General features: G+C 42.7%; 1 protein-coding gene across 4 annotated transcripts in view; it reads right to left on the bottom strand.

Moving 5' to 3' along the window:
• Positions 1-26,454, bottom strand: part of LOC309692846 (carboxyl-terminal PDZ ligand of neuronal nitric oxide synthase protein-like) — a 272,306-nt gene that overhangs the window by 45,544 nt on the left and 200,308 nt on the right. For 2 of the 4 annotated variants that reach the window (XM_082511678.1, XM_082511680.1), the window contains exons 8-9: positions 24,234-24,395; positions 4,901-5,066 (exon numbers count right to left, since the gene is read on the bottom strand). In XM_082511678.1, coding sequence (XP_082367804.1) covers positions 4,901-5,066; positions 24,234-24,395 — 328 coding nt within the window. Of the gene's footprint in view, positions 1-4,900; positions 5,067-24,233; positions 24,399-26,454 lie in introns of all 4 variants that reach the window. The other 2 variants (XM_082511677.1, XM_082511679.1) reach the window with 1 other exon arrangement.

The following is a 26,454-nucleotide window of genomic DNA, read 5'->3' as shown; positions in this document are numbered from 1 at the left end:
AGTCCTTTCGAGTCTTTAAAAAAAACAAACGAAAAAATAATGTTGCAGTTATGCTAAATGTAAATATTAGACCATGTAATTTTTAAATCTGTGTTTTTCTCAACACATACAAAATAGTGAACTTAGAAAATATACACAAATTGTGAAATTGCACCTCTTTAAAATGCAGCTCAATTAAACCTAGCTCCAAGAATAATTTTCACCGACAGTTCTGAGATACGCTGCATGTTATTCTTGGATGCGGTTGTAGGACCAGCTTTAAAATCGCATGACAAAAATATCATACACATTAAAAAAAACTGTATCACCAACGTAGCCTGGAAAACATTTGCTAGTTAGATGAAGTCAGCTATCTCATCGTAGCATATTTATATGCATATTTATAATCATACGGTTCTTGGAGTGAGTGCATACACTCATGAAGTTTAGTAACTTCCGGTCACTGCAACAAGTCCAGGTACAGTTTACCGACGGATGGGTGCAGGACCTTGAAATGCACCGTGTAGAACGAAAGACCATCGTACGTATCATAAGTTTACCAGTCTCACAAATCGTTGTCATAAACACACATTCATTAACCGTTTATTAATAGGACCTTTGAGCTCAACGGTAATTAATTAGTAGTGGAAATAATTTCTGGTAGCATCACAGAAATGTAGCAGTGACAATAATATTGTATGCTGTAATCGTACTGGGCAATTAGTGATACAAAAAACCTGTTTTATCCTGTGAATAAAAGTATGTGTTTTTGTCAGTGTACCATAATAACAGAAGCGAAACACAATATTGTGTCAGGATAATTTACTATTTATGCACAATAAATAAAGGAGCATAGCGCGACCATTTCTGTTCAGCGTCAGACTTGCTTGTAACCTATATCACCAATTATGTTATGAAAATGACGCATTAACTACAACAGAAGACTGACCTTTGTGGAAATGCTTGGAGCAGACTAACCTGTGTCATGGTCCTGGGCCATGTGGGCCCAGTATTCTTAGTTTTCATGTATTTTTGTATTTTGTTCTTTATTTAGGCCATGCTTCCTGGGTTGATCTGTTACGTTGTTCCTTATGTGTTTTCCCTTCGTGACTCTTACCCCCTGTGTGCCCCTCTGTGTATTTATGAGCCCTCGTCTCTCTTTGTGCTTTATTCTATGTTTTCCCCAGCCCGTTATGTCTGCGTTCTCCCCGTGCTCTCTCTCCTCCTGTTTGAACCTCTGTGTACTTCCTGCTTTACTTTGCCCATCTCCCATCAGTGTTACGTTCACTCCTACCGTGTCTTGTTATGATTATCAGTGTCACCTGTGTTCCCCGTGTGCATCCACTTCCCCTGATCATCCCTCATGTGTATTTAGTCTCTGTGTTTCGTACAGTCTGTGTCGCGTCGTCTGTGTTCTCACCTCCATGTTTTCACGGTCAGTCCTTGCAGTGATCATCATAGTCTGAGTTTTCTTAGTTTGTCGCAGTATTAGTTTTCCCAGTTTAGTTATAGTCTAGTCACGCCATCCCTGCTTTGTTTGTGCACTTTGTCTTCAGCCATAATAAAGGCTCGCTTTCTGTTAAGTTCACTCCCGTCTACTCACTTGTGTATGCACCTGGGTCCATCACACACACCACCGCACGGCCTGTCTCTGCAGACCGTGACAACCTGTGAGCTGGAGTGTTCTAGGACGTTATATTTGGTCTTTGAATGGCTGCAATCCAGTCGCCTCTTTGTTACTTCGGAAACATGGCTTGAACAATTTCTCTTCAACGACGTAATCCGATAACAACCGATCTCTTTACCCGTCGGCTTCCCGTGGCTGTCATGCGACCGGCTATTGCAGTTAATAATACAACAGCTTCTTGACATTTTTGTGTTTCTTTTTATCGCTGTGTGACTGATTTTAATTGAAAGCCTGCGTGCGCTAGTACCGCTTGCCACGAGTTCCCAGAATCCTTTGCGGTTCTACCCGTGAATGACGTCACATTTTCAATCTCTATATAATATGCATGTTACATTTTATATTTGGGGTGAAATATCAAGTCTTTTCAAGTAAACCGGTTCAAGTCCAATTCAAGTCCCAAGTCATTGGTGTAAAAGTCCAAGTCAAGTCACAAGTCTTACAACATTTTTTCAAGTCTAAAGTCATAAAATTAATGACTCGAGTCTGACTCGAGTCCAAGTCATGTGACTCGAGTCCACACCTCTGCTTACAAGTATAGTAGAATGCAGATTTCGGTCCTCACAAAGATAGCTAGACAGGAACACACACACACACACACACAGTCTCAACAGCAGATGAAATTGATGACTAAAATTGTGTGGTAGTGAGGGGGGAGACATGGAAAGGACATCTTATACTGGACACGTCTGCGTTTTAATGCTTTTGTGCGCCGTGTGTTGCTGGACGTCTGCTCTGCATGTCTGACAGTGATGTGTGTTGACCTAGAGTGTGATGTAGAATTACTAATGCCTTTTTTCTGCCTCCTTCATGCCTATTTTTCACTTTTTCTCGTCACTGTCATTGTACATTTGCTTGTTTGTCACGGCACCTTTGGTGTGACCGAACAGCTCTGTTCTCACTCACAGCTCATTCAGCTGAGCTTTTTCCCATATCATTTGCTTGGTAGAGTTTCTCTTTGCCTTGGTTGTACAATTTTTTCCCACAGCAGGAACGTTGTTAGAGGCAAGGGACAGATGAATGTCTAAATGAAAGGAATTATTTGGCACCCAGTTTTCTGCCTGGGATATAATGTTATCTTGAAACAGAACAATTTACAACTGTAAACCTTGTATCGAAATGTAGATATAAAGGAGACACATCAGAGGACATGACTTGTTTTGACCAATCACCTAGTCAGCATGATCAAAGGACCTTTGACACTTTCCTCCAGTTTTCTCCAGTGAAATATGAGAAGAAAAGACAAGACATTCAGAAACATGTTTGTTTGTATTAGACTATGTCATTGACACTAAACTGGTCCACCTCTGCTTGCACTGGGTGTAAAATTGATTTGCTTTTAGTTTTTAACAGCGACTAATGCCACGTTCCAGTTATCTCTTGGATGCTGGAAATCAGGAGTAAGTTTGTGCGTTCTGGTAGGATAGCTGGAAATGTGAGGAAAAACAGGATTTGCTTCGGCTTTTGGAAAGGTAGAGCGATTTATGCATCACTAACAATACAACATAATGCATGTTTTTTGTGCTTAAGAACACCACAGCAGCACGTTCATGGACAGAGCCTGGTCAGTGCTCTGGATGTGGCTTATTTTGTGAGTCACAAGAGTGCATACACAACAGTGGCAGTACAGAATAAAAGATCTTTAGTAAATAAACATATACTGTTAATTTGAAATTCCTACGTTGCCTCGTTTTCGGGTTATCGAATTCACAAACTTGAGTTAACGCGCCAATATCCTATGAGCCTTTTACAGCTGAGGGGTAAAAATGAATCAACTATGGAGGTATTACAATTATTATTTATCATATAGATTACTACTGTGTTAATTTTATGTTTGTCTTTTAATCACAGTGGATCAGTGGCTAGCACTGCTGCCTCACAGTTTACAGTTTTAGTGCCGTTTACCGCCACCATCTTGGACTGTTAACTCAGGATTGGTGGGGCTGCTCCGACTTTCTGAGTAAAGAATCAGAAGGAACCTTCCAGATCAAAATTCTAACTGGGAATAAGAAAATTCCCACTTCCAATACCTGAAAACGTAATATTTCCTTTACTTACTGGAAAAAATATATACTATATAAAAATAATATAAAACTATATAATAAATAATTTAGATCTATAGCCCACAAAATACATGAAATAATGTGCAAGTAAAATTGTGCATGGCCAGATAAATATAAACCCCCTCCAGCTAATGTCTTTAAAAGATCAAGTCTTTAAAAGAAAGCGGAAACAGACTAAAAGCAGGAACCTTTTACTTCCTTTTACTTCCTGGGAGTAAAAGTCTTTGACAGTTTTAATGAAAAACTGGTCATTTACCATTTTTTTCCTATTACATTCTATATGTATATTGCGTTTTATAACTATTGTTAAATACTTTAAGGTCTCTATATATTTTAGAATTATATTGAAACTTAAATATGCTTATTTTGTAGTATATGTTTGCAGTGTGTGCATGCTGATTATTCTCTATCAGTGAGAAACATCCAAAGCCTGTTAAAAATAATCAGTGAAACTTTATGAAAACGAAGACTTGAGCTCAAAGAACAACACAGCAGTCTGAAGCGTCAGCAATTAATGCATTAATAAGATACTATAATGCAAAGAACTATTTTCATGGACACATCTGAAGGATGAGTCTGCCTTGTTATAGTTAAAGAATTAAAGTTACATTTTGTGTAAGGGCCAAAACCGAATTGAAACCAAAAAGCTCCCTTGTGCTGTGTTTTTGCAGCCTATCATCTAGATCAGAGATGTCAAAGGCACTGCACATTATGTTCACACACTTACAGCCCATGTTAATGTTGAGTAGGTCAGACAAAGAAATGGTGCTCTAGTAAAACAGAAATCTGTTGCTACGGCTGTTTGGGCTTAAGCTCTGAGATATAATTGCCTAAATTTACAGAACAAGTTGAGGGAGCATCACATTTTCCAAAGCTGTCCGGTCAAACAGACTGAAGTCTCTGCCAGGCTGATTTTTGCCCTCGGGCCTTATGCTTGACACATCTTGCTTTAGGTGATGTGTCTTTTCCTCAAGCAAGAACTACAAACTACATCCCATTTCCTACTGACTGCCAGCAGAGGCTGATGCAGGTCACAATTTACACACTTGCCCGGTGCAACCTGTCTACTCTTGCCCTGTACATTCAGTAGATGTGTGAGCACTTTTATATCATCAGAACATCTCTATTTATCTAAAGTGTATTATACAGTATGCATGTCTATAGGTCCACTCACTGGAATTTGGTCCAGACATTTTGGTCTCCAGTTCCTGGATCTGTTTAACCAGCAGAGAGATGTGCTGCAGCAGGTCTTTGTTCTGGAGGAGCAGCTGGTGGACGCGAGCCTGGGCCTCCAGCCGAGCCGTGGCCTCTGCACTCAGCTGGTCCTTCAAGAGATGGACCTGCAACAGAAGATGTGAGGGGTCAAGAGTCTGTTGACAAGCAGGGAGAAAGGGATTCTCTGTAATGAGCGAGGCAAACCTAATCCAGCTCACAGAAACATTTTTTCCCAGGTTGCTCCTCTTATCTGAATTCCCCAAACAAAACAATGCACCTCATCCCAGTCTGTGTGAAGACCAAGGCCAAACTGTGCTGACCTTACCAACACACTTTTCTCATCTGAGAAATCAGCGGTGCGTGCTGTTTGCCGCAAATATTTCTTTAATGGCAACAAGAAAATACAAAAAGTTCATTTACATGCTTTGAATGGGTCCGTGTTGCAGCTTTTCTGAAGCTAATGACGTGACTCAAGGTTGTTGTCATAGTAACGCATCTGCCTTTTTTTCCTTTTTTTTTTTTTAAATGTCTAAGCAGTTTTCCAGGAGCGAGAAAAGTAATGACAGTCAGAGGAAGAGGCTGAGAGATTTGACAAGCCAAAGAGAGCGAAACAAAATGTTGATGCATCTCCTTCCCCCAACACAGAAACCACTGAGTCTGAGCTCAACAAGAAAACTAGAATCAGTCAAACACCACGAGGGTAACAGCTTAAGAGACAGGGTGGACAGATTTCTATCAGCATCTGAATGTGCAGTCACTGCAAGTATCAAGCATGACATCTGGCTCTAAAACACTAGGCACACATGAAAAGAAGCCCGACTACATCTGAGACTGAATCCTTTTTTGTTTTGTGGTATATTTTGTCCTCATGTCACATACAAGTTCATTTTAATTACCCTGGAAAAGAGTGGACTCAAATTAAATATACTGCTTGAAAAACTTAAACGAACTCTGAAAACACATCAGATCTCAATATTGAAAATAAAATAAATCATGCTGCATATCTACACTTATATCGAGTGTAAGGTGAATGAAAGGGCGACACATTGTTTGATGGAAACGAAAATGATCACCCTACAGATTCAAAGACAGGCATGAAAAGCGATAAAATGATGTGGCAGGTTAGTCCATTTTGCAGGTGGTCCGAAACATAACATCCCAGAGGTGTTCTATTGGATTTAGGTCAGGCAAGCATGTGTGGGCCAGTCAGTAGCATTAATACCTTCATCCTCCAGGAACTGCCTGCATACCCTCACCACATGAGGCTGATCATTGACATGAACCAGGAGGAACCCATGGCCCACTGCACCAGTGCACCAGTACCTAATGGCAGTCAGGGTGCCGCTGGCTAACCTGTAGAGGTCTCGATATCCCTCTGTGGATATGTCTTTCCAGACCATCACTGATCCACCACCAAAACATTCCTAATGAACGATGTTGCAGGCAGGGTAATGTTTTCCACGTTTTGTAGCTCTGGCAGTGCTCATCCTGTTCCTCTTGCACAAAAGGGCAGATACTGGTCCTGCTGATGCGTTAAGGATTTTCTACGGCCCTGTCCAGTTCTCCTAGGGTACCTGTTTGTCTCTTGGAATCTCCTCCGTGCTCCTGAGACTGTTAGGAGACACAGCAAACCGTCTAGCAATGACACATATTGATGTGCCATCCTGGAGGAGTTGCACAACCTCTGTAGGGTCCAGGTATTGCGTGATGCTCCCAGTAATGACACTAACCCTAGCCAAATGTAAAACTATAGAATTAGTCAAAACTAGTCAAAAAAGATGAGGAAGAAAAAAAACATCAGTGGCCGCCACCTTTAAAACCATTCCTGGTTCGAGGGTTGTCTCATTGTTGCTGCACATGTTGTTCATTTCATTAACACCAAAGCAGCTTGAGTGATTAACAACAATATCCCATAAGTTTAACTGACTCGTTTATGAATGTATAAATCTGCAAAACAATCGCCTTTGGTCTGGCAGAATATAATACCATACAAAAGTATTAAAAATGCCAGATCAACACTGTGTTGCTTTCATCAGTGGGCTCTCTGCTTTTATGTATTCAGTTGTATCTTTTTTTTCCCCCTGTATTTTGGCACCGTTTTGTTTATAAACTGGGTTGAATTTTAGACCATATAAAAAAACTACAACAAAAACAAAAACGATGGATTATTATTTCCACTGAGAGCTTGGGTTTTATCACAGATGAGAGAAACGTGGATAAAATTCTTGTAATTAAAATATACTCTCATGAAATACAATATGAACTTTGAGCCTAAATACAAAGTGGATTTGTCTCCAGTTATGTGGGGAATGTAGCTCGAGTGTGGGCCATCTTCTAGTAACTACGCCGATTATGAGATGAGAGGCTCAGAGGATGTGAGCTTAGGAGATGGCAGCGATTGATCGATCGCACCATATTTTCAGTGTTTTCATTAATTAAAGTTGCAGAGGGAAAGAAGAACAAAACAGCAAACCAACTAAATCATCTGAGCGTTTTTCAGTCAGAAGCAAATGAAGTAATCAGCGAAAATCTTTGGGGATTGTAAAGTTGTTTTCAGTTTAAGATTTTGGTGACCACTTTCAGAGCTCTTCATTGGTCACATTCCTCTTTATATTGCTGTTAACATTTACATCCATACGCCACTACTAGGCCAGCTGACTGATGTTTGTTGGTGGCACCTGGGTCCAGATCAAAGACAAAAGGAGACGGTGCTTTTGAATTTCCGGCTCCCAGGATGTGGACTTTGCTTCCGTTGGACTGGAGATTTGTGGAGACTGCTGGCACTTTTCAAAAGAAGCTTAAAACCCACCTGTGCAGGCTTTCTTTTATTTACTTTGATCCATTTATACTCTTTTAACTGGTGTATGTCATTTTATACTGGAAAACACAATATAAATAAACCTTACTTGCTTCCTACATGTGGAATCAGTTAGTAATTTGAAACATGTCGCCTTTAGATGACCAGTTTCAGACAAATTTTATTACTTTTTTAGCTAATTAAGCATGATGAAATATTCCAGCTTTGACTCTACTTTCTGATACTTGATCACCTTCTATTACATTATCTAAAAGTTTAAAAGAAAAAAAAACACCCAGACAGAACATTAGTGATAGATGCAACCTCTTTGTGCTGTAATTACAGCGGCTTTATCTTTTATTACAAGACGAATGGTGCTCGTTTGGCAGCTCTGATCCTCATGTAACCTTAATGCAACAGCCTGCTGTGGCCCGCGAGATTAAAGCACACACTCGATTTCAATTTAAGACTGAACGGCTCAACTTCTTTTACACTTTGAATCGGGGATATAAAAGGAGAGGAAGGGGAGAAAGAAACTGTTCAGTCGGTGCACAGATGTCCGCACACACACACTCTCATAGCTTTTATAGCAGCAATGACTCTCCGTTCTGACTTCAAAGTACTCTCCAAATCAAATGTTGGTCCCACCTCCCACCCTGTTCTGCCATCTCCTATCCTGAGCACGTATTTGCTTTAAACAGTTTCAAAGGAGAAATTCTCAAGGTTTCAAATCACAAGAATGGTTCAGAAGAGGCCCAGTGTGTTAAAGGAGACCACTTATTAATGATTTTCTGACAGCAGAGGCGACGTGGCTCTCAATAATTTGATTAAGCTTAACTCTGGAGTTTGAACATGGTCCAGCGGTGCTTCAAACATCGGCTGTTTAACAGGCAAAAAGGAGCCGAACAAAAAAAAGGGTGAAACATCCTTTTACCCAAAAATTCTGCACGGACGTGGAAAACGTTTTAATGTTAAACAGTGACAGTTACGTGGTTTCTTGCCTTTTTAATAGCTTCTTGTCAGTGTACATGTAAGAAGCTTAATCAATACCAAAGTGATTACAAGCCGTTTCCCTTACAATCCTAGGAAACCAGCTGGGGTGAAGGGCTCACGGTGTATTTTCAGAGCAGTGTGAATGACAGGGCCTCATGTGGAGGTGCAAGTTACTGAAACTCCTAATCACTCCTTAGCTTCTAATTTGAGCTTGATGCGGTAGCGCAGCACTTGTTACCGTGGTAGCACGAAGGCTCTTGGCTGTTGACGTCAATGCCTCCACGTGTCAAAGAAAGGAAGGAAAAAACTCTATAAAACAAACTGTAATCAGAGTTGGAACAATGTACCAAGGCCATTCTAGCCCCTATGAAACACAGCTATGCACTACAGAAAAATCCTCTATTCACTATTGCATTTGCAGTGCTCGTGTTGCAGGCTTTAATGAGAACACAACAAGCTCATGTACCGAGGTCCTTTATAATATTTTGTCTAACTTTAATTCTTGCTTGTCATGACAGAAAAACATTTTTAGCTAACTTTTTGCAGATGCTCCAACATCTGACCAAGTGATAGCTTTTTGGTCATCGATGGCAGTCATACTTTGTTAATGGTTACTGTTGCTGCTAATCAAACTAACACATAAATTAACCATCACTTATGGTCATGAGCTTTGGGTAGTGACTGAAAGATTGAGGCTGCAGAAAGAAGTTTCTTTGAAGAGTGGCTGGGCTCTCACTTAGAGACGGGGGGGGGGGGGGGGGGGGGGGGGGGAAAGCTCGATCATTCGAGAGGGACTACAGCAAAAGGAGCCAACTGAGGTGGTTCAGGCACCTGATAATGATGTGTCCTGGAGGCCTACTAGGAGAGGTATTATGGACATGTCCTACAATGCTTCCCACTGTTTTAGTCCCTTTAACTTATTGTTAATTTTATGTAATTGTCTAGTTATTTCTGTTGTAAAGTTGAGTGTTTTGACATGTGAGGCCATGAGGAGTGACTCCCTGTCTAATCCTGGTTTAAGCGATAAGACAGAAAAAAGCAGAACCTGATCTGCAGGTTCTTTTACACAGAGATATTGTCATTTTATGGAAAATTGGCTCTGTTCTCTTATTATGGCTCTGTTCTACATTTTGTGCGTCGTTTTCTGTTTTCTCATTTACTCCTCCTTGCTACTTTTCTGCATTAGACTGACTCATCACTCCTTTGTCATTCTAATGAGGAGGCAGTGGGGTGGAGAGATCCATCCCTCCTCCTCTCCCACATTCACTGGCCAGACAGTGTCAAGGAAGACGGTCATCTACTTCCATTATCCCCGTACTCCTCAACAAACAGAGGTGATTACAGATTGTGTTCGGCCTCTGAAGAGCTCATTTGTAAAGATAGACACCCTGATGATGACTGCGGTGGTTTAATTTACAGCAGATGGGACCCCATCTTGAGCTATGGAAGAGAGGAGCTTGACTCTGACTTGTGCTGCCCTGCTGACAACTCTAATAGCACATCAGCCACTCCTCCGTGGTTTATACTGAGGCCTTGGCCACAAGAGTCACATTTGTTCTGAAGCTGTCCATTGTTAAATGTCTCACTGAGCTGCTGTGGCTGCTAAAAGGACAGTGAATAATTCAATATAAAAGCTGTAGTGAACAAATTAGATAATTCAAATAATCTAGGAACAAAAACTATTTCTTTTAAAAGTCAAAGCTAAGCTTTATCATCTGGATATCTGATCAAAAAAATGTCTGAAGTGGCCACACAAGGTTAAACTTAAACTTTATTCAGCAAACTCTCTGAAAACACAACTGTTCCCAGAGATAAAATGTAAAAATAAAATTGAAAATAGATAAGATGAACGATAACAAGTCCTAAGTTACTACGGCTTGACCTCGAAGATTATTGCCTTTTGTTCAGCGGTGCGCCTTTCTGTCTGGCCACCTGTAGTTAGTTCTATTTGCTTTCCATTGTTATACTTAAAGTGAACTGTCACTTAAGCAGCACAGGTAGTATTTATGAATAATGGAACACATTTTCCAGTTCGCAGATGTGTAATTACAGTCAGTGTTATCACTCTACCTGTGAATATCTTTTACCCTATGTGTTGCCCTTCTTTCACAGATTTTCTTTGGCCATTTTTGACTGAATTGGTGGGCAATATTGTGGTGAACACTGTTAGGGTCATTACAGTATTTTTTAAAATAATGTGTTTATGGCGCAGTAACATTAACCCCCCAAAACCGGTGGTTGAACAGTGACTTCATTTAGCACTGTGCCTTTTGGCAACAGACTAGTTGTGGCAACTAACTGGTCTACCCTAAATTGAGTGTCCAACATGCTCAGGATGTCATTTTTTATTGCAAGGTGATTGCACAGATTGCCTGGTGGAAGGCAACCTGTCTCCAAACTTTCACAGCCTGACTCCGACTCACTTGCAGATTGGAAACGGTTTGCAAATATTTTCCATCTTATGAATGCGGACAGATTATCGGCACGTTGCAGTCAGAGTCGATCTGTGCTGAGTGCAAATCATTTCCCGATGTATCTCTTTGCTATAGGGGACTCAACTCAACTGGTTGCCAATTCATTGTATTCTGGTTATATTCTTATACAAAAAGCAAGGTTGCCTAGCAACTATGTTGTTTTCCAGTTAAATTGCTGTCCTGTTGCAATTACATCACACTCTAGCCACTAAGGTCTGGGTGTAGCTCAGGAGCTAGGTATTCTCTCAAACAGATTGCATGCAATTGGCAACTTGATCCCATTCGGTGGCAGACGGACGAGTGATGACTCTGTCTCTGCTGTTTCATCAACTTGTCTTTGCACCCCCGTCACTAACTGCGAATAGTCGTAGACCTGATCCCCATCTTTAAAGTGACCATTTCAAAGGCAACAAGATCGCAAGTTAATTCCACACAGTTGCAATAATCTTTCCTGTGCTGCAGTCTCCAGACACTGTTTTCCCCACTGTGGCCACAGCATAAGCTACACACTTACTTCTCGAAGAAAGAGACATTTGTCAACCTACTTGCTGCATTACTTTCATGTTACTCTATAAAATGGTCTGAGACGCACTGCCACATAATTAGCAGTTAACAATATAAGCTTTAGGCTACTGTCACGCATCCCAGCACAAATCCCTGTCTTAACAAGGACACACACGCAAGATCTTTCTTTTGCTGTTCAAGTGCTTCACAAACCTGACAGCAAAGCTGGTGAAAACCAGCCCCAAGAGCACTTCATGGAAAAATGGAGGCTTTAATCATCTCTCCTTCTGTTGCCTGTTGAAAACGACCAGCCCGGCTGGGGTCAACATATACTGAGCCCTGATATTACTAGCTTTGTGTTAGCATGGAAACTTTGGCGATGCGTTTTAGTGGCAACAGACTGTTATTTGGTGTGTTTGTACTTTACTGCCATGTTTTTGTCCTTTTGTAAAATTAAAAAAGTGACAGATAATGTTTATATCTCCACTCCTCAAAAGTTATAGGCTGCTTGTTCACTTTTCTCCTCTTTCCACATAGAACAGATAACAGAAATGCATTAGTCTGGAACGAATTACCCCGAACAGTGGCTGTGAATGCGGAAAATAATCTAGGCAGATTACGTTCTGTTCAGAGTCACTAAAGCCTGAAAGCTATAGTGCAGTAATTTGATGCTACCTGTCCTGCTTAGAAATAGGGGTTCACCCTGAATCTGAACTCAGTCCTGGACCCTACAGAAGAGCCACGCCCATTAGAGAAGAGAAGGAAATCTTACTCTATTACCAGACAGTGTATGAATCATAGTAAAGAAGAAAAGGCATGAATGAAGTGGCAGAAAGTGCAATGCTTCCCAGTAATGGAAAAGAAATAATCTTTTTATGGATCGATAGTTCCATCAGTTTTTTAGCGTAATATATGGAACAATTATCAAAGTAGTTACAGTCTATTCAGTTTGTAGAAAATGCTAAATGGATGGAAAACTGGCTTAAAGGTTAGTGTTCTCAAATCTCACACAAACTGGTGCAATGTGACATATATGAACAAACAGGTTGGCATTTCCTTTGTAAATGCTCAGCAAAGGAAGGACGGGCACAATCAGCCAGGCAGAAATCCTGACAGAGTGACAATTCACTTGTGGACCACAAACGCGGTATTTTGGAAACAATGACGCTGCTGTTCCTTGAAGAGGCGTAAAAAGTTTTTCTAAAAGCAGAACTCAGACAAAGAGCCAATTAAAAGGTGCACCACTTGTGCTTCACTGTGGTGGTCCCTTGGTAGTAAACCTGCTGCTACCCAATCCATTCTGCTCTCTTATCTCAGCTTCGTGAAAGTGAAGGCGCTTCAAGCACCTAAAATGTCTTGTTAAATCTCTAATTAGGGAGCAGCATCTCTCTGTCTTTTTATTACTTTTATTGTTCAAAACCGTCTCCCAGCAGAACAGCACCCAAGGACGGTTTTGATCTTCCCCATTCCCACTTTCAAAACAACGTGAAACCTCAGTACCTATTTTCCATCCTTCCATTGTTTGCTCTTTTCAATGCGGAGAGCATCTGTCTCTAACTAACGTTAACATGCAGGAATTCCACAGGGCTTTCCGTTTTACTTTATTCTAATCCCAAGTCACACATCAATGATTCATTAACATAGTGTTTACAGTTTTTCTGTTGCTTCAAAGTTTCATCGTTACTGGCCCAAAGAACAGCCTTCATCACCTGTTATCCATCCCAGTCGTATCACCAGTATGTGGGCTGCTCCAACTATTAGGTCATTATAACATCATTCAAACAAAGTCAATCCGTCCTGCTAAACCAAAGAAGTGAGCAGTGAATTTCCTCGGCTGCTACAAAAAGTTCATTAGGTGGTCGTCTGGCTGAGGCAGTCTCCAATTGACTCTCATACACTCTGCTTTCACTTTCATCCACTGCTTAGATTCAGGCACCAGGAATACATGTGACAAGATCAAAATTTGGAACACATACCTGCTAATAACACACATCACAAGTTACATGAAGCTGGATTTACTAACTTACCACACTAGCTATTTTCACATGCACTACTTCACTCCACCTCTAGATGTCTCCCACATAGACTGGGTTGCTTTTTATTATTCTCTGATAACTAGCGGTGTGCGATACTGCAATAAATGTTATCGAGTAAATACAGGGCCATTACTGCTGACAATAACTCTGATTAATACTAATACTTTTAACTTATAAGTGCTTATGCGGTGTGCCATGATTTATGAGATGAACCATCATTAACGACCATTAAATCACTGTGATTACGTTTCACAATAATTAGCTAATACAACAAAACACACCTTTTAGCAAACAAAGTATCGATCCTATCGCGCCAGTATCGATGGGATTACCAATACCAGAGTTGGTATCGATACCTTAGATATTTGGATCGATCCACCCACCGCTACTGATTACGTCGCTGAATGAGTCTAACGTAAAGATGCTTCTAGACATCCACTGCAGCTCAGAATTTTTGTAGCATTACCTGAAAGGGGCGCATGTGAGAAGGCAAATCTCTCTTGCAGAGGAATGGGACATTAGCCATTCTTTAATCTGCCAGATATCTCATACAAACACAAATACATGCATTCACCAACTCACCCAAGCACTTCCAGCCTCTAAACCAGGCAAATTTTCAGCTATGTAAAATTCCTCATTAAAGACGGCGATAATTTAAGATTGGCCAGTGTTGTAGAAATGCAGAAATTACAGAAAAACTGCTTGAATGATACAATTTCCCTTTCAGACTGAGACGCAGAGACTCTCCCAGTGGTGGTGTAAGAGGATTAGATGTGTTGGTTGTGTGCTGCGACTTCACAGGGTTGGTTGCCGAGGATGTGCTCTTCACACCAGATTATCGGTATGGCACTGCCCACCCACGCTAGGGCTTTTTGATGTGGAAGTGTCTGAAACCCTTCCAGCACTGGTTCGCCTCTGTTTTTATCTCATTGCAGGAGAGCACTAAAGGGAACATTATCATTTCTACTGGTGCAATGATAAAGAAATCATTAGAAATGCATGCATACTTGTAATGCGGGTAAGACGGCAAGATAGGGCTTGGCAGAGTGAGGGAGAACCAGAAAAGCAGCAGTGTGGGAAAGAGAGGCAGCAGAACTGAATGTGCTAAACACATGGAGGCAGAATGGAAGGAAAGGAAATGTGCAAAGGAAAGAGCAATGGAAGAAGATGAAAAACTGAAAGCAGTGTGTGGCGGGAAAGACACGAAAGAGGACAAAGAAAGCAAGAAATGACTGAAAAAGCTCTGAAACAAGCTAAAAGGACCAAAAGCCAGATGTCAGATTCCATTAAGCAGCGGCTGAGCAGCAGCTGCAGATACGAGTTGTCCTGAATCAGATAGCTACCGTATCTCCCTCGATTTCAAGACTTCATTAAACATCTCCACTTCCACTCATCTCTAAGTGAGCTGTGATTAGTGTTGGCTAGCTCACTAATTTACATCCATTTACTGTGACCTCTGCGGCACAGTTCAACTGTGAGAATATTTTTCCAGTTCCCTGGTCAAACCTCAAAGTCACCGTTATTTTCAGCAGCACACAGGGTCACACTGAAAGCAATCTCTTCTTCACCCCTCATGGTAATTTCTTCCATAATAACCTGGGACAAAAAAAAAATTAAAACGCTGCTGCTTCTATCCATCACTCTGCAATACAGCTGGGACAGCTAAGATATGCAAACAGTGGGACAAATAGAAAGAAAATTATGGACACATTTATTTTTCGTGTAGATAAACATGCTGATTTTGATCACATGCTCAGATTTGTCTCTGTTCCAAACCTCTATTAATTTCAGCTTCCAAAGCTGGAAACAGAGGATATTACTTTAAAGACGCTGACACAAATTTGCTTCAAAACATGACTGAATCATTTCTCAAAACAGATGCAGATTCATTTTCTCTTTTAATCAGTGGATTGATTAATAGAGTCTGAGGATATTAAATCACTATCTTATTTCCTCAAGTATAAATAGGAAGCTAATGGTTGGGAGGGAGTGTGGGAGGACTCTCCGTCAGGAAGTTTTGACAGACAAGACACCTAATTCTGCATTCCGGCGAAGTTGGCAGCACCGATTTTTCACATTTTCTTAATTAATCTGTGGCAGAAAAATTAAAACCATAAGAACATGATTACCTTTCAAACTTCTCAGCACTTGTTCTGCTGTTGGGTCTCCAAACAGCATGTGCCGAAATCAGCCCAAAGGACTGTGACAATAACATTAAAACAAAACAAGCTTAGTGCAGTTGATTCTTTTCAAACTAAATGATTAAACAGGGTTTATATGGTATTTGTGTCACCCACATAGCACACACTGGGTCTATCGGGGCAATTTGGGGCTCAGCACTTTGCACAGCGACACTTCAGAATGAAGAACGGAGAAGCCTGGGATCAAACCAATGACCTCTTTGAAATGTATTTTTGTCTTACAGCTATATGGCACACTATAGCCATAAGTTATACGGTGACGTTTAACCAAAATACACTTTATTCTGTTACTTGTGTCTGTTACTCTCTGTCATAGACATTACTCTGGTGTAGTTTTGCTACAAAGTTCTGATATATGAAAAGGACACCGAGGGAACAGTTTACCCTGCCGTTACCGTTACCGGGGCCCCGCCCTGGAGCCAGGCCCGGGGAGGGTGCCCGAGGGCGAGCGTCTGGTGGCCGGGCCTTAGTCCATGGGGTCCGGCCGGGCACAGCCCGAAGAGGAGACATGGGCCCATCCTCCCGCAGGCCCACCACCCGCAGGAGGCGCCATAGGGGTCGGGTGCATTGTGTGCCGGGTGGCGGCCAGGAGCGGAGGCCCTGGAGGACTGACCCCCGGCTGCCAAGACTGGCAATAGGGACATGGAATGTCACCTCTCTGGTGGGGAAGGAGCCTGAGTTAGTGCGTGAGGTTGAGAGGTACCGGCTAGATATAGTCGGGCTCACCTCTACACATGGCTTGGGCTCTGGAACCAGTCTCCTGGAGAGGGGCTGGACTCTGTCTCAGTCTGGAGTTGCCCCTGGTGAGAGGCAGCGGGCTGGGGTGGGCATCCTAATATCCCCTCGGCTTGCTGCCGGTACGTTGGGGTTTTTCCCGGTGGACGAGAGGGTTTGTTCCCTGCGCCTTAGGGTCGGGGAACGGGTCCTGACTGTCATCTGCGCTTATGCGCCGAGTGGCAGTTCAGAGTACCCAGCCTTCTTAGAGTCCCTGGGGGGGGGGTGCTGGAGGGTGCTCCACCTGGAGACTGTTGTCCTGCTGGGAGACTTCAATGCTCACGTGGGTAACGATAGCGAGACCTGGAGGGGCGTGATTGGGAGGAACGGCCTCCCTGATCTGAACCCGAGCGGTGCTCTGTTATTGGAACCCTGTGCTAATCACAGTTTGGCCATAACGAACACCCTGTTCGAACATAAGAATGTCCATAAGTGCACGTGGCACCAGGACGCTCTAGGCCGTAGGTCGATGATCGATTTTGTAATCGTATCAGCAGATCTGCGACCATATGTTCTGGACACTCGGGTAAAGAGAGGGGCTGAGCTGTCAACTGATCACCACCTGGTGGTGAGTTGGATCAGGTGGCGGGGGAAGACGCTGGACAGACCTGGTGCACCTAAACGCGTAGTGAGGGTGTGCTGGGAACGTCTAGCAGAGGCCCCAGTCCGCGAGATCTTCAACGCACACCTCCGGCAGAGCTTCAACAGCATTCCGAGGGAGACTGGGGACATTGAGTCCGAATGGACCATGTTCAGCGTCGCCATTGCCGAAGCTGCTGCATTGAGCTGCGGCCGCAAGGTGGTTGGTGCCTGCCGTGGTGGTAATCCCCGAACCAAATGGTGGACACCAGAGGTGAAGGGAGCCACCAGGCTGAAGAAGGAGTCCTATCGGGCTTGGTTAGCCTGTGGGACTCCGGAGGCAGCCGACAGGTATCGACAGGCCAAGCGGAATGCGGCTCGGGCAGTGGCTGAAGCAAAAACTCGGGTGTGGGAGGAGTTCGGAGAGGCCATGGAAAAAGACTTTCGGACTGCCTCGAAGAGATTCTGGCAAACCGTCAGACGTCTCAGGAGGGGAAAGCGGTGCTCTACCTGCACTGTGTATAGTGCTGGCGGAGCGCTGCTGACGTCGACTGAGAAAATTGTCAGGCGGTGGAAGGAATACTTCGAGGACCTCCTTAATCCCACTGACACGTCTTCCGAGGAGGAAGCAGAGTCTGGGGATGAGGGGAATGACCCGCCAATTTCTGGGGGCGAGGTCACTGAGGCAGTTAAACAACTCCTTGGTGGCAGAGCCCCTGGTGTTGATGAGGTCCGCCCCGAGTTCCTGAAGGCTCTGGACGTTGTAGGGCTGTCCTGGTTGACACGCCTCTGCAATGTTGCGTGGAGATCAGGGGCAGTACCTGTGGACTGGCAGACCGGGGTGGTGGTCCCCATCTTTAAGAAAGGGGACCGGAGGGTGTGTTCCAACTACAGGGGGATCACACTCCTCAGCCTCCCTGGGAAAGTCTATGCCAGGGTGCTGGAAAGGAGAGTTCGTCCGTTAGTCGAACCTCGGATACAGGAGGAACAATGCGGTTTTTGTCCTGGTCGCGGAACACTGGACCAGCTCTTTATCCTCTCCAGGATACTTGAGGGTTCATGGGAGTTTGCCCAACCAGTCTACATGTGTTTTGTGGACTTGGAGAAGGCATTCGACCGTGTCCCTCGGGGTGTCCTGTGGGAGGTGTTGCGGGAGTATGGGGTGTCTGGCCCATTGCTACGGGCCATTCGATCCCTATACAAACGTTGCAAGAGCTTGGTTCGCATTGCCGGCAATAAGTCGGACTCGTTCCTGGTGGGTGATGGGCTCCGCCAGGGCTGCCCTTTGTCTCCGGTTCTGTTCATAATTTTTATGGACAGGATTTCTAGGCGCAGCCAAGTGGCGGAGGGCTTTCGCTTTGGTGGCCTCAGAATCTCATCTCTGATCTTTGCAGATGATGTGGTTCTGTTGGCTTCATCGGGTGAGGGCCTCCAGCTCGCACTGGAACGGTTCGCAGCCGAGTGTGAAGCAGCGGGAATGAGGATCAGCACCTCCAAATCTGAGGCCATGGTTCTCAGCCGGAAAAGGGTGGAGTGCCACTCCGGGTCGGGGATGAGTTCCTGCCCCAAGTGGAGGAGTTCAAGTATCTCGGGGTCTTGTTCGCGAGTGATGGGAGAAGGGAGCCGGAGATCGACAGACGGATTGGGGCTGCAGCTGCAGTAATGCGGACGCTGCACCGGTCCGTCGTGGTGAAGAGGGAGCTGAGTGTAAAAGCGAAGCTCTCAATTTACCGGTCGATCTACGTCCCTACCCTCACCTATGGCCACGAGCTGTGGGTAGTGACCGAAAGAACGAGATCGCGGATACAAGCGGCAGAAATGAGCTTCCTCCGAAGGGTGGCTGGCCTCGCCCTTAGAGATAGGGTGAGAAGTTCGGCCATCCGGGAGGGGCTCAGAGTAGAGCAGCTGCTGCTCCACATCAAAAGGAGCCAGCTGAGGTGGTTCGGGCATCTGACAAGGATGCCCCCTGGGCGCCTCCTGGGTGAGGTGTTCCAGGCATGTCCCACCGGGAGGAGGCCCCGGGGCAGACCCAGGACACGCTGGAGAGATTATATCTCTCGGCTGGCCTGGGAACGCCTTGGTGTTCCCCCGGATAAGCTGGAGGAGGTGGCTGGGGAGAGGGAGGTCTGGGCCTCTTTGCTTAGGCTGCTGCCCCCGCGACCCGGCCCCGGACAAAGCGGATGAAGATGGATGGATGGATGGATGGATGGATGGTTCTGATATATGCCTGATGTTGATGCTTAAAGTTGCTCAAAAAGATGCTTGAAACTATGAAAAAGTGGGACTTTGAGTGGAAGAAAATTAATTTGTTTACAGTTTTTCAACAATGAAAACATAATGTGGTTAGCTCCTGTACTTACAAAATAAAAGCTCAGAAAATGCTGCAAAAATGATGCAAATCATCATTATCATTAATTCCTACTAATTTCATTTACTGAAGTGGAAAAATTCAACCTAACATCCTGCACTTAGAGGCCCTTTTTTGTAACATGGACAATTGCTGCAGTCAAAAGGTGAAAATTCACATGACCTTATTAAATACACGAATAGTACCTACAAAAAACCCCCAATTGATTCTGAAGGGGTCAGCTGACCGATTCTTCATGGAATGAAGTACAATTGCCAAGTACAATGGCACGTGTCTTTGTCTGACTGACAAAACAAGTTCACAAAAGTTGGTTTGCCTTTGCTGCATAACAAAGAGCACATTGTCTCGAGGGCAAATGTCTCAAAGACGGTGAACACATAACGCTGATGTCTGTCTATCCCATTTTATCCGTTAAAAAAAGCTGTTTATCGTACATACAGCAATTGAGCCTGTTTCAGTATTTTTTCTCACATTTCAAGTCCTTAGATAATTTTTATAATTTATGCGTATATACACTGGAGTCTTGGCAAAACTAAAAGTCCTTATGTTTTTTTCTGGCTTTGTTTATCAAAGTTGTGGGTGGCTGATTTGTTATTGTATAACAGCACTATGCGCTCGTGTCTGACAGCTCTAAAAATCAGAAGGGACTCCCTGTTTGAGACATTAGAACCATAAACAAGAACTACAGCTGTCTTAAAGATGACTAAGTAGGTTACTTTGTCATCCAGCAGCATTTACTTTCAACACAACCCCTGAAAAAACCCCTAACACTGTCATTTTCATTTATTGGTGTGAAACTGAAGCGAAGACGCCAGGGACGACTATTAGTTTTGATAAGTAAACCAACTGTAGAACTCTAAATTACACAAAATACACAGAGCTAAAGACGTGCATGTGCAAGCACATCTTCAGCCAGATGATCTCCTTGTTCCTCTCTTCCTCTGTGTCTTCATCCATAATTGGGACTATCTGAGCAGAACCATGTAGCCTTTTCTTTTCTACTGTTTGACCTTTATTACTAGAGTTAGCTGCCTTTCCTTATTAATAGTGCTTAGAAGCAGTTTCAGAAAAGTTTATGCTTATACATCAGAGAGACCGATTTGACTGGACCAGTGGGAGAGAACGCACGAGGGCTTAATAGTTTTTCTTGGCCACAAACAGCACAAATCACTTCTGTTGGCAAACTATCAGTCATTATGAATGCTCAGGAGATTCACATAAGCACACTGATGAAAGAGATTGTGTTGTGTGTTGTGTACATGTTGAAATTCTGAAATTGAAATAAGAAGAGAAATGATCGTCTGTATAGTTACGTTTTAAAGTGAGGAAACATCTGTCAAAAAGTAAAAATCCATCTAATTCTGGCTTTAAAAAAAGTCATTTGTCTCCCATCTTGGTGAATAAAATTCTTGAATTTTAATCAGTCTTATAGGACTAATTAGCCGATATGTGCGTCTGTGCATTGCATCCATACAGTTGATGGTTGTAGCTTGCTAATTAACCTCGTAAGCATTAGCTAATAACTTAGCGCTCTACCCTTTTACTCAAATATGGTCATGTGTAACTTTAACTCCCACATTAACGGCTAAAACCACTCCCTTTGACGCAGAGTTTAAAGCTAGTGATGGGTGACAAAAAGTGGTCACCTCCAAGTAGGTCAGTAGTAGCTTCATAGGCATGAAGTAAACTTCTTAACTATGTTGGCTACATTGGGGCTTTTTCAAGCACTTGAAAATTCCCAGGCAACAAATGTGCCTGATGTGACTAATACTAAAAGTCCTCCATGAAGGACGTAACTGTGTTGAAGACTGTATTTGTAGGTTACATCAGTGCTATTATGTGCAGCCACTATCCAAACTAGCAGACAAACTAGCCCCTCCTGGATAAGCTTGAGCTGATAAATTAGGAGCGCGTTCTCCTAAATACGGTAACCTCTGGCTACAAAAGACAAAAAACAAGAGCTATAATCCAAGTTTGAAGGCAACAAAACGGGAGTTCACAACACAGTTGGTGTTCATCTTCTATAGTAACACATAAAGTTAGAGCTACTGTTCTCACTAAAGTCTCGGTGATATATCAGGAAATATGAGCAATCTGCTGATCTGCATTCATAATGGCTGACAAATGAAAATTTAAAAAGTAAACAAGAGACGGGAGAAATGGCCTTCAACCATGTTAAGAGTGTTAAAGTTGCACCGTTTGTCCAACAGAGGGCACTCTGAAATTTCCCCGTTGGTAACACAAATGGCAAAAAACAAAAACCAGCTAATCTGAGCAGCCAGTTAATCCAGTACGGTAATAAAGTCAGATCATTTTAAACGGCGCCGTCATGTGATTTTAGCAAGAACTCACAAATGAATACACATAACAAATGTTAGGGGGATCTGTTTACGGAGCTTCTGATACAGACTTGTATGGAAGGACTTGTTAAAAACGTTGTCATTGTCCGAGCATTAGATAAATGTGGATAGCACCACATTTGGGAAGATGACGCGCCCCTCCCTGAGTGTGGGCTGAAAACAAATGGCCATCCATCCTTGTAGGTGCTTCACTGGCAGATACGGCTGTGGATGTATATGAATGGTTGCTTTGTAATTTAAACCTACATTATGTCCAATATATGTAATATGTCTCTATGTCGAGCCTGATTTAGAGCACGAGCCAAAACAAGTAAAGAAGTAATGGAGATATTTTTTTATTCTTCAGTGTTGCTTAAGTTTTGACCTCATAAAGTTGAGAAGTTAGGCCTTATAAATGATTCAATATTAGATTATTTTTCTGTCAATTATTTGATCGATAGCTGAGGTAGTTATTTAAGCATTGCAGAGATGGATGGTAGAAACAGCAGAGTGCAGCCAGAAGCCTATAAGGAAATAAACTGAGGTGAAACTAATTTAGATGCTGTGTGGAAGCAAACTGCTACAGCATCTCAGACAAGTTGGGAAACCTTGCTAAATGGCAAAAGAACCAAGGTCAGACACAAATGCCTGGAACGCACTCGTTTGAAACATTTCATGAGGTGAAAATCGTTACTTCATGTTCCAAAGCAGTTTTGATACATTTAAAAAAAATACACACACTAGTTCCTCTGCCCATGGGCAGCTACCTTTGGCCTTATTAGTGTGTAATTGATCGCACCTATGTATGGGCATGCTCAGTCTGAATGTGTGATTTGTCAGTTGTGGCAGCAGTTTGTTTGTTCATCTCCATCTTAAGATGAGAACAGTAAAGTTCAGTGTGGCCGGGCAGTTTAATCAGGACCTCCGCCTTCCTCTCTAGAAGCTTTGAGACATCAGAATTTAACTCTCTGGGATGCTTCTGGGTCAGCAGTGTGAGTGAAGAATCCACAAGGGAAAGCGTGCTGAGCTATGAAATGGCACTTTCTAATCTTAATCTTAAGGCCTTCTGTGTATGTGTGTTGATCCAGCTCACAAACCCAAAGCCATTTCTGTCACTGTTCTCCTCCCCCACTACAGCCACTCAAACTGGATGACTGATGTCTCATGCTGGATGTGCTTTGCACTTTTTTCCTCTCCAAGACCACAGGCATGTGTTGATCTCCTTAATTTGTCAGTGACCCGTGAGTCATTCCACTGATTATCCTTTCCACCCAAGGGAATTCAGAAATTACTGTTAATACAAAATGAAAAGAGGCCTATTATTCTTTTGCCTCATTTTCAGTCACTATTATAGTGATGGATGCTCATATCAAACATGGCCAAAGTTTCAGATCACGTGTAATCCCTGTGAGCCAAAAGCTCAGGGTTCAGATTGCTCTAAATATTCTCTTTCAGGCGCTCAGCACCAGCTGTCAGAACAATGTTGGTTTAAAGGTGGGTGGAACGAGTGTAAACAGCTTGTTTCAGACAGTAGGTGAACTAAGGGACTTCACCAAGTCCTAGTCTAATGCAAAGAAGGATTATTCTGAGCTGTCAATCCTGAATAGCTACTTCAGCAAAGTCGGATGGAAAGCAGAATAACAAGTCCCAATTAGAGATGAATTTTGGCAACAAGCTTGAAGGTACTCTAGCATCCTTGTACACAGCAGAAACAGTAACTGATATAGCATGGGCGGATAGACCGAGGGTGTGGTTGTTGCAACCTACAGGTGAAAGAAATGTGCTCTTAAACTGAGGTCTGTGGGTTAGTGTTGTGTATTGATTTAAAATCAATCACCAGTGTACCAATACACTGTTCATGATTCATTAGCTTACACCAGACTGTTGCTCTATTTCTATTGTTATTTTGCATCTATATTTTAAAAGTGAATAAATATATGAGCGATCAAACTGACCATAGCTACAGTGTTTTCTCTGTGCTCATCTTCTCTTACATTCTGCAAGCTTACCCATAAGACTATAGCCGAAAAGAGGCCACATGAAGTTTGGAGGTTCGTAACAATTTACTCTGCAGAAATTTAGCAACTTCACTATGGTGAGGATTGTAGTGAGCAGTGTGAAAGTACTGGAGTGATGTGAAATGTAATTTAAATGTATAAAAAAGCATATTTTTATTCCTGTGCAAGCAGATTTCATGGGAGACATAATGTCACTGGATGACACTCACCTGTGCCACAGCCACTTGTGTCTGCTGCTGTTGCTGCTGGAGCTGTTGCTGGAGCAGTTGGATCTGGTGGTGCACAGACAACGGGGTGCTGGGTGGCAGTATGCCTGATGCTGGGAGCAGCATCTTGGGGCTGGACACCAGCAGGGAAGCCTCCTCTGAAGGCTGCTACCAGAGGGAAAAGGGGGAAATGAGGTCAGCATGATGAGGCTTCAAACAGAAAATCCTGCAAACTTGTTATTATGAGCACATTTACGGGTGGAAGAGCCTTCAAATGAATCACCGTGGACCAAAAATACAAAAATAAATGATACATAAGTCCATGCATCCGTCTATCCATCCATCTCAGCCCCTCCTGGATGGCATTTTTTCCAAAAATCAAAGTACGTTTGTTCTAATATAACAAGAAATTGGTTGTAAAAGTTGAAAATAGTTCAAGTTAACAATTAATTTGTCATGGTTTCTGACAGAATATCTAGATACAAGTCCCGAAACATATTTCCAGCAACCGTCAGTGTACTAATGGCACATTGTGCTACCTAATGCAAGTGTATCATATATCATCCAAAGTGTCAAAAAAGGGAAGATGTCATACATCTTCGCCTTGCTCATGCGGGCACTATTTAACAAAGCTGCTAGTTGACAGTCTGCAAGGTCCCTGTTGGACACGCTGTCTGTTCCAGTAGTCAGTCTGTGGTGTTTTGTGAAGGGAGCAGTACGTAAGTACATTATTTATTTACACCGCCTTTCAAAATACAAATGAAATATCAGTCTAAGAAGACAGTTTTAAATCTGTTATTTACAGCAGTTTTGTGCATGGCGCTGCCTTCACGTCTTATTACTACGGTTAGCTGTTGGAGTGATCTACAGCTTTTGAGGATTGGACATTAAATTGTTATTGCACTAAAGAACAAGAGCGTTGTAGTGACATGCAAACTACGTCTAGAACAGAAACAATTGCTAACACAACTTTAGCTCTCACTGCTGTCTACTGTTTCACTCACTCACTGAGAGGACAGACGCACGCTCCACTTGACTGTCGCGTCTCTCACCCTCTCTGTTTTTCCACATAATGATATTATCCTGTATCCTCGCATGTGATTGGCCACAATGTGGAGGGATTGGAGCATAGCTGAGCCACTGTGTGAGAGCTGAGCAGCGAAAGGAAATTAAGTGAGGAGCCGGCTCGCGCTCATTACATTGTGTATCATGGATACTGTTGACTCCAAATCTCCCGACCACTATGTCGATCTGAGACAGCGAGATGGAGACAGTGAGACCAAGACAAGACCGAGACCAAAGTCTGTCAAGACCAAGACCACGTAAAAGTGGTCTCTTGAGACATCCAACTCTAACTTGCAGCACTATAACTTCCATTTTCACCTATCCATGTTTCTACAGTAGTGAGTAACGTCCCCAACACTGCTAATAAGTAGTACAGGACATATAAAATGACCCAGATATTTAAGAAATACATAATTTGATAAAACATAATATTTCACGTAAAAAAAGTAAAATGAATATCAGAGCTTGTGTTTTGCTTCACATGTTGCAGGTGTATCTGTTAAAATTGCACACTCATGCTCGTTTTAACCATGTACTACTTCAAACACTTTTTCTAACTTGCTCATAAGAAGCCGATGATGCAAATCAAAAGTAAAAAAAAGAGAAAGAAAAGAAAAGGCTTTGCTAATGAATAAATAAATACAATCAGGACAAGCAATAGCGTCAATAAAATGCCTTGGAGAACAAGCCGTCATCAAAACAACAATCTGAATTTAAAATGTAGAGTTGCTGATTAGTTGCACCAGTGTGGAATGAGTGGTGCTGCCCTGGAATGCAGATCAGTAGCACTGAAATGCTCCACTCCAACAATAATGAGCTTTGGGAATCAGCTCTCCTTCATCTAACGCCATGAAGCATCGTATTATAGTTTCAAGGCTTTAGTTACCGGTCACACTTCGTGGCCTTTCCGTCATTCAACTAGTCAAAATATATATATTTCTGTAATACAATGGCCAAATAAAATATCTCATAATCCATGCTAATGATGACATCCAAGCAGACACAACATGGAAATACATTTAAAACACGTGCTGTTCCAAAAAATACACAGCCATATTCTCTTCTCCGTCATCAGATAGGAAGATAAATGCAGGTATTAAATCCCCTCTTGAAGCGGTCCTTAAAAACAGACTATTACACGTTGGTATAGAGGAATAAA

This window comes from Aulonocara stuartgranti (assembly GCF_965226115.1).
Source record: "Aulonocara stuartgranti genome assembly, chromosome: 17".
Classification (NCBI taxonomy): domain Eukaryota; kingdom Metazoa; phylum Chordata; class Actinopteri; order Cichliformes; family Cichlidae; genus Aulonocara; species Aulonocara stuartgranti.
Note: the sequence above shows the minus strand (reverse complement) of the source record. Positions and strands in the feature narration are given on the sequence as shown.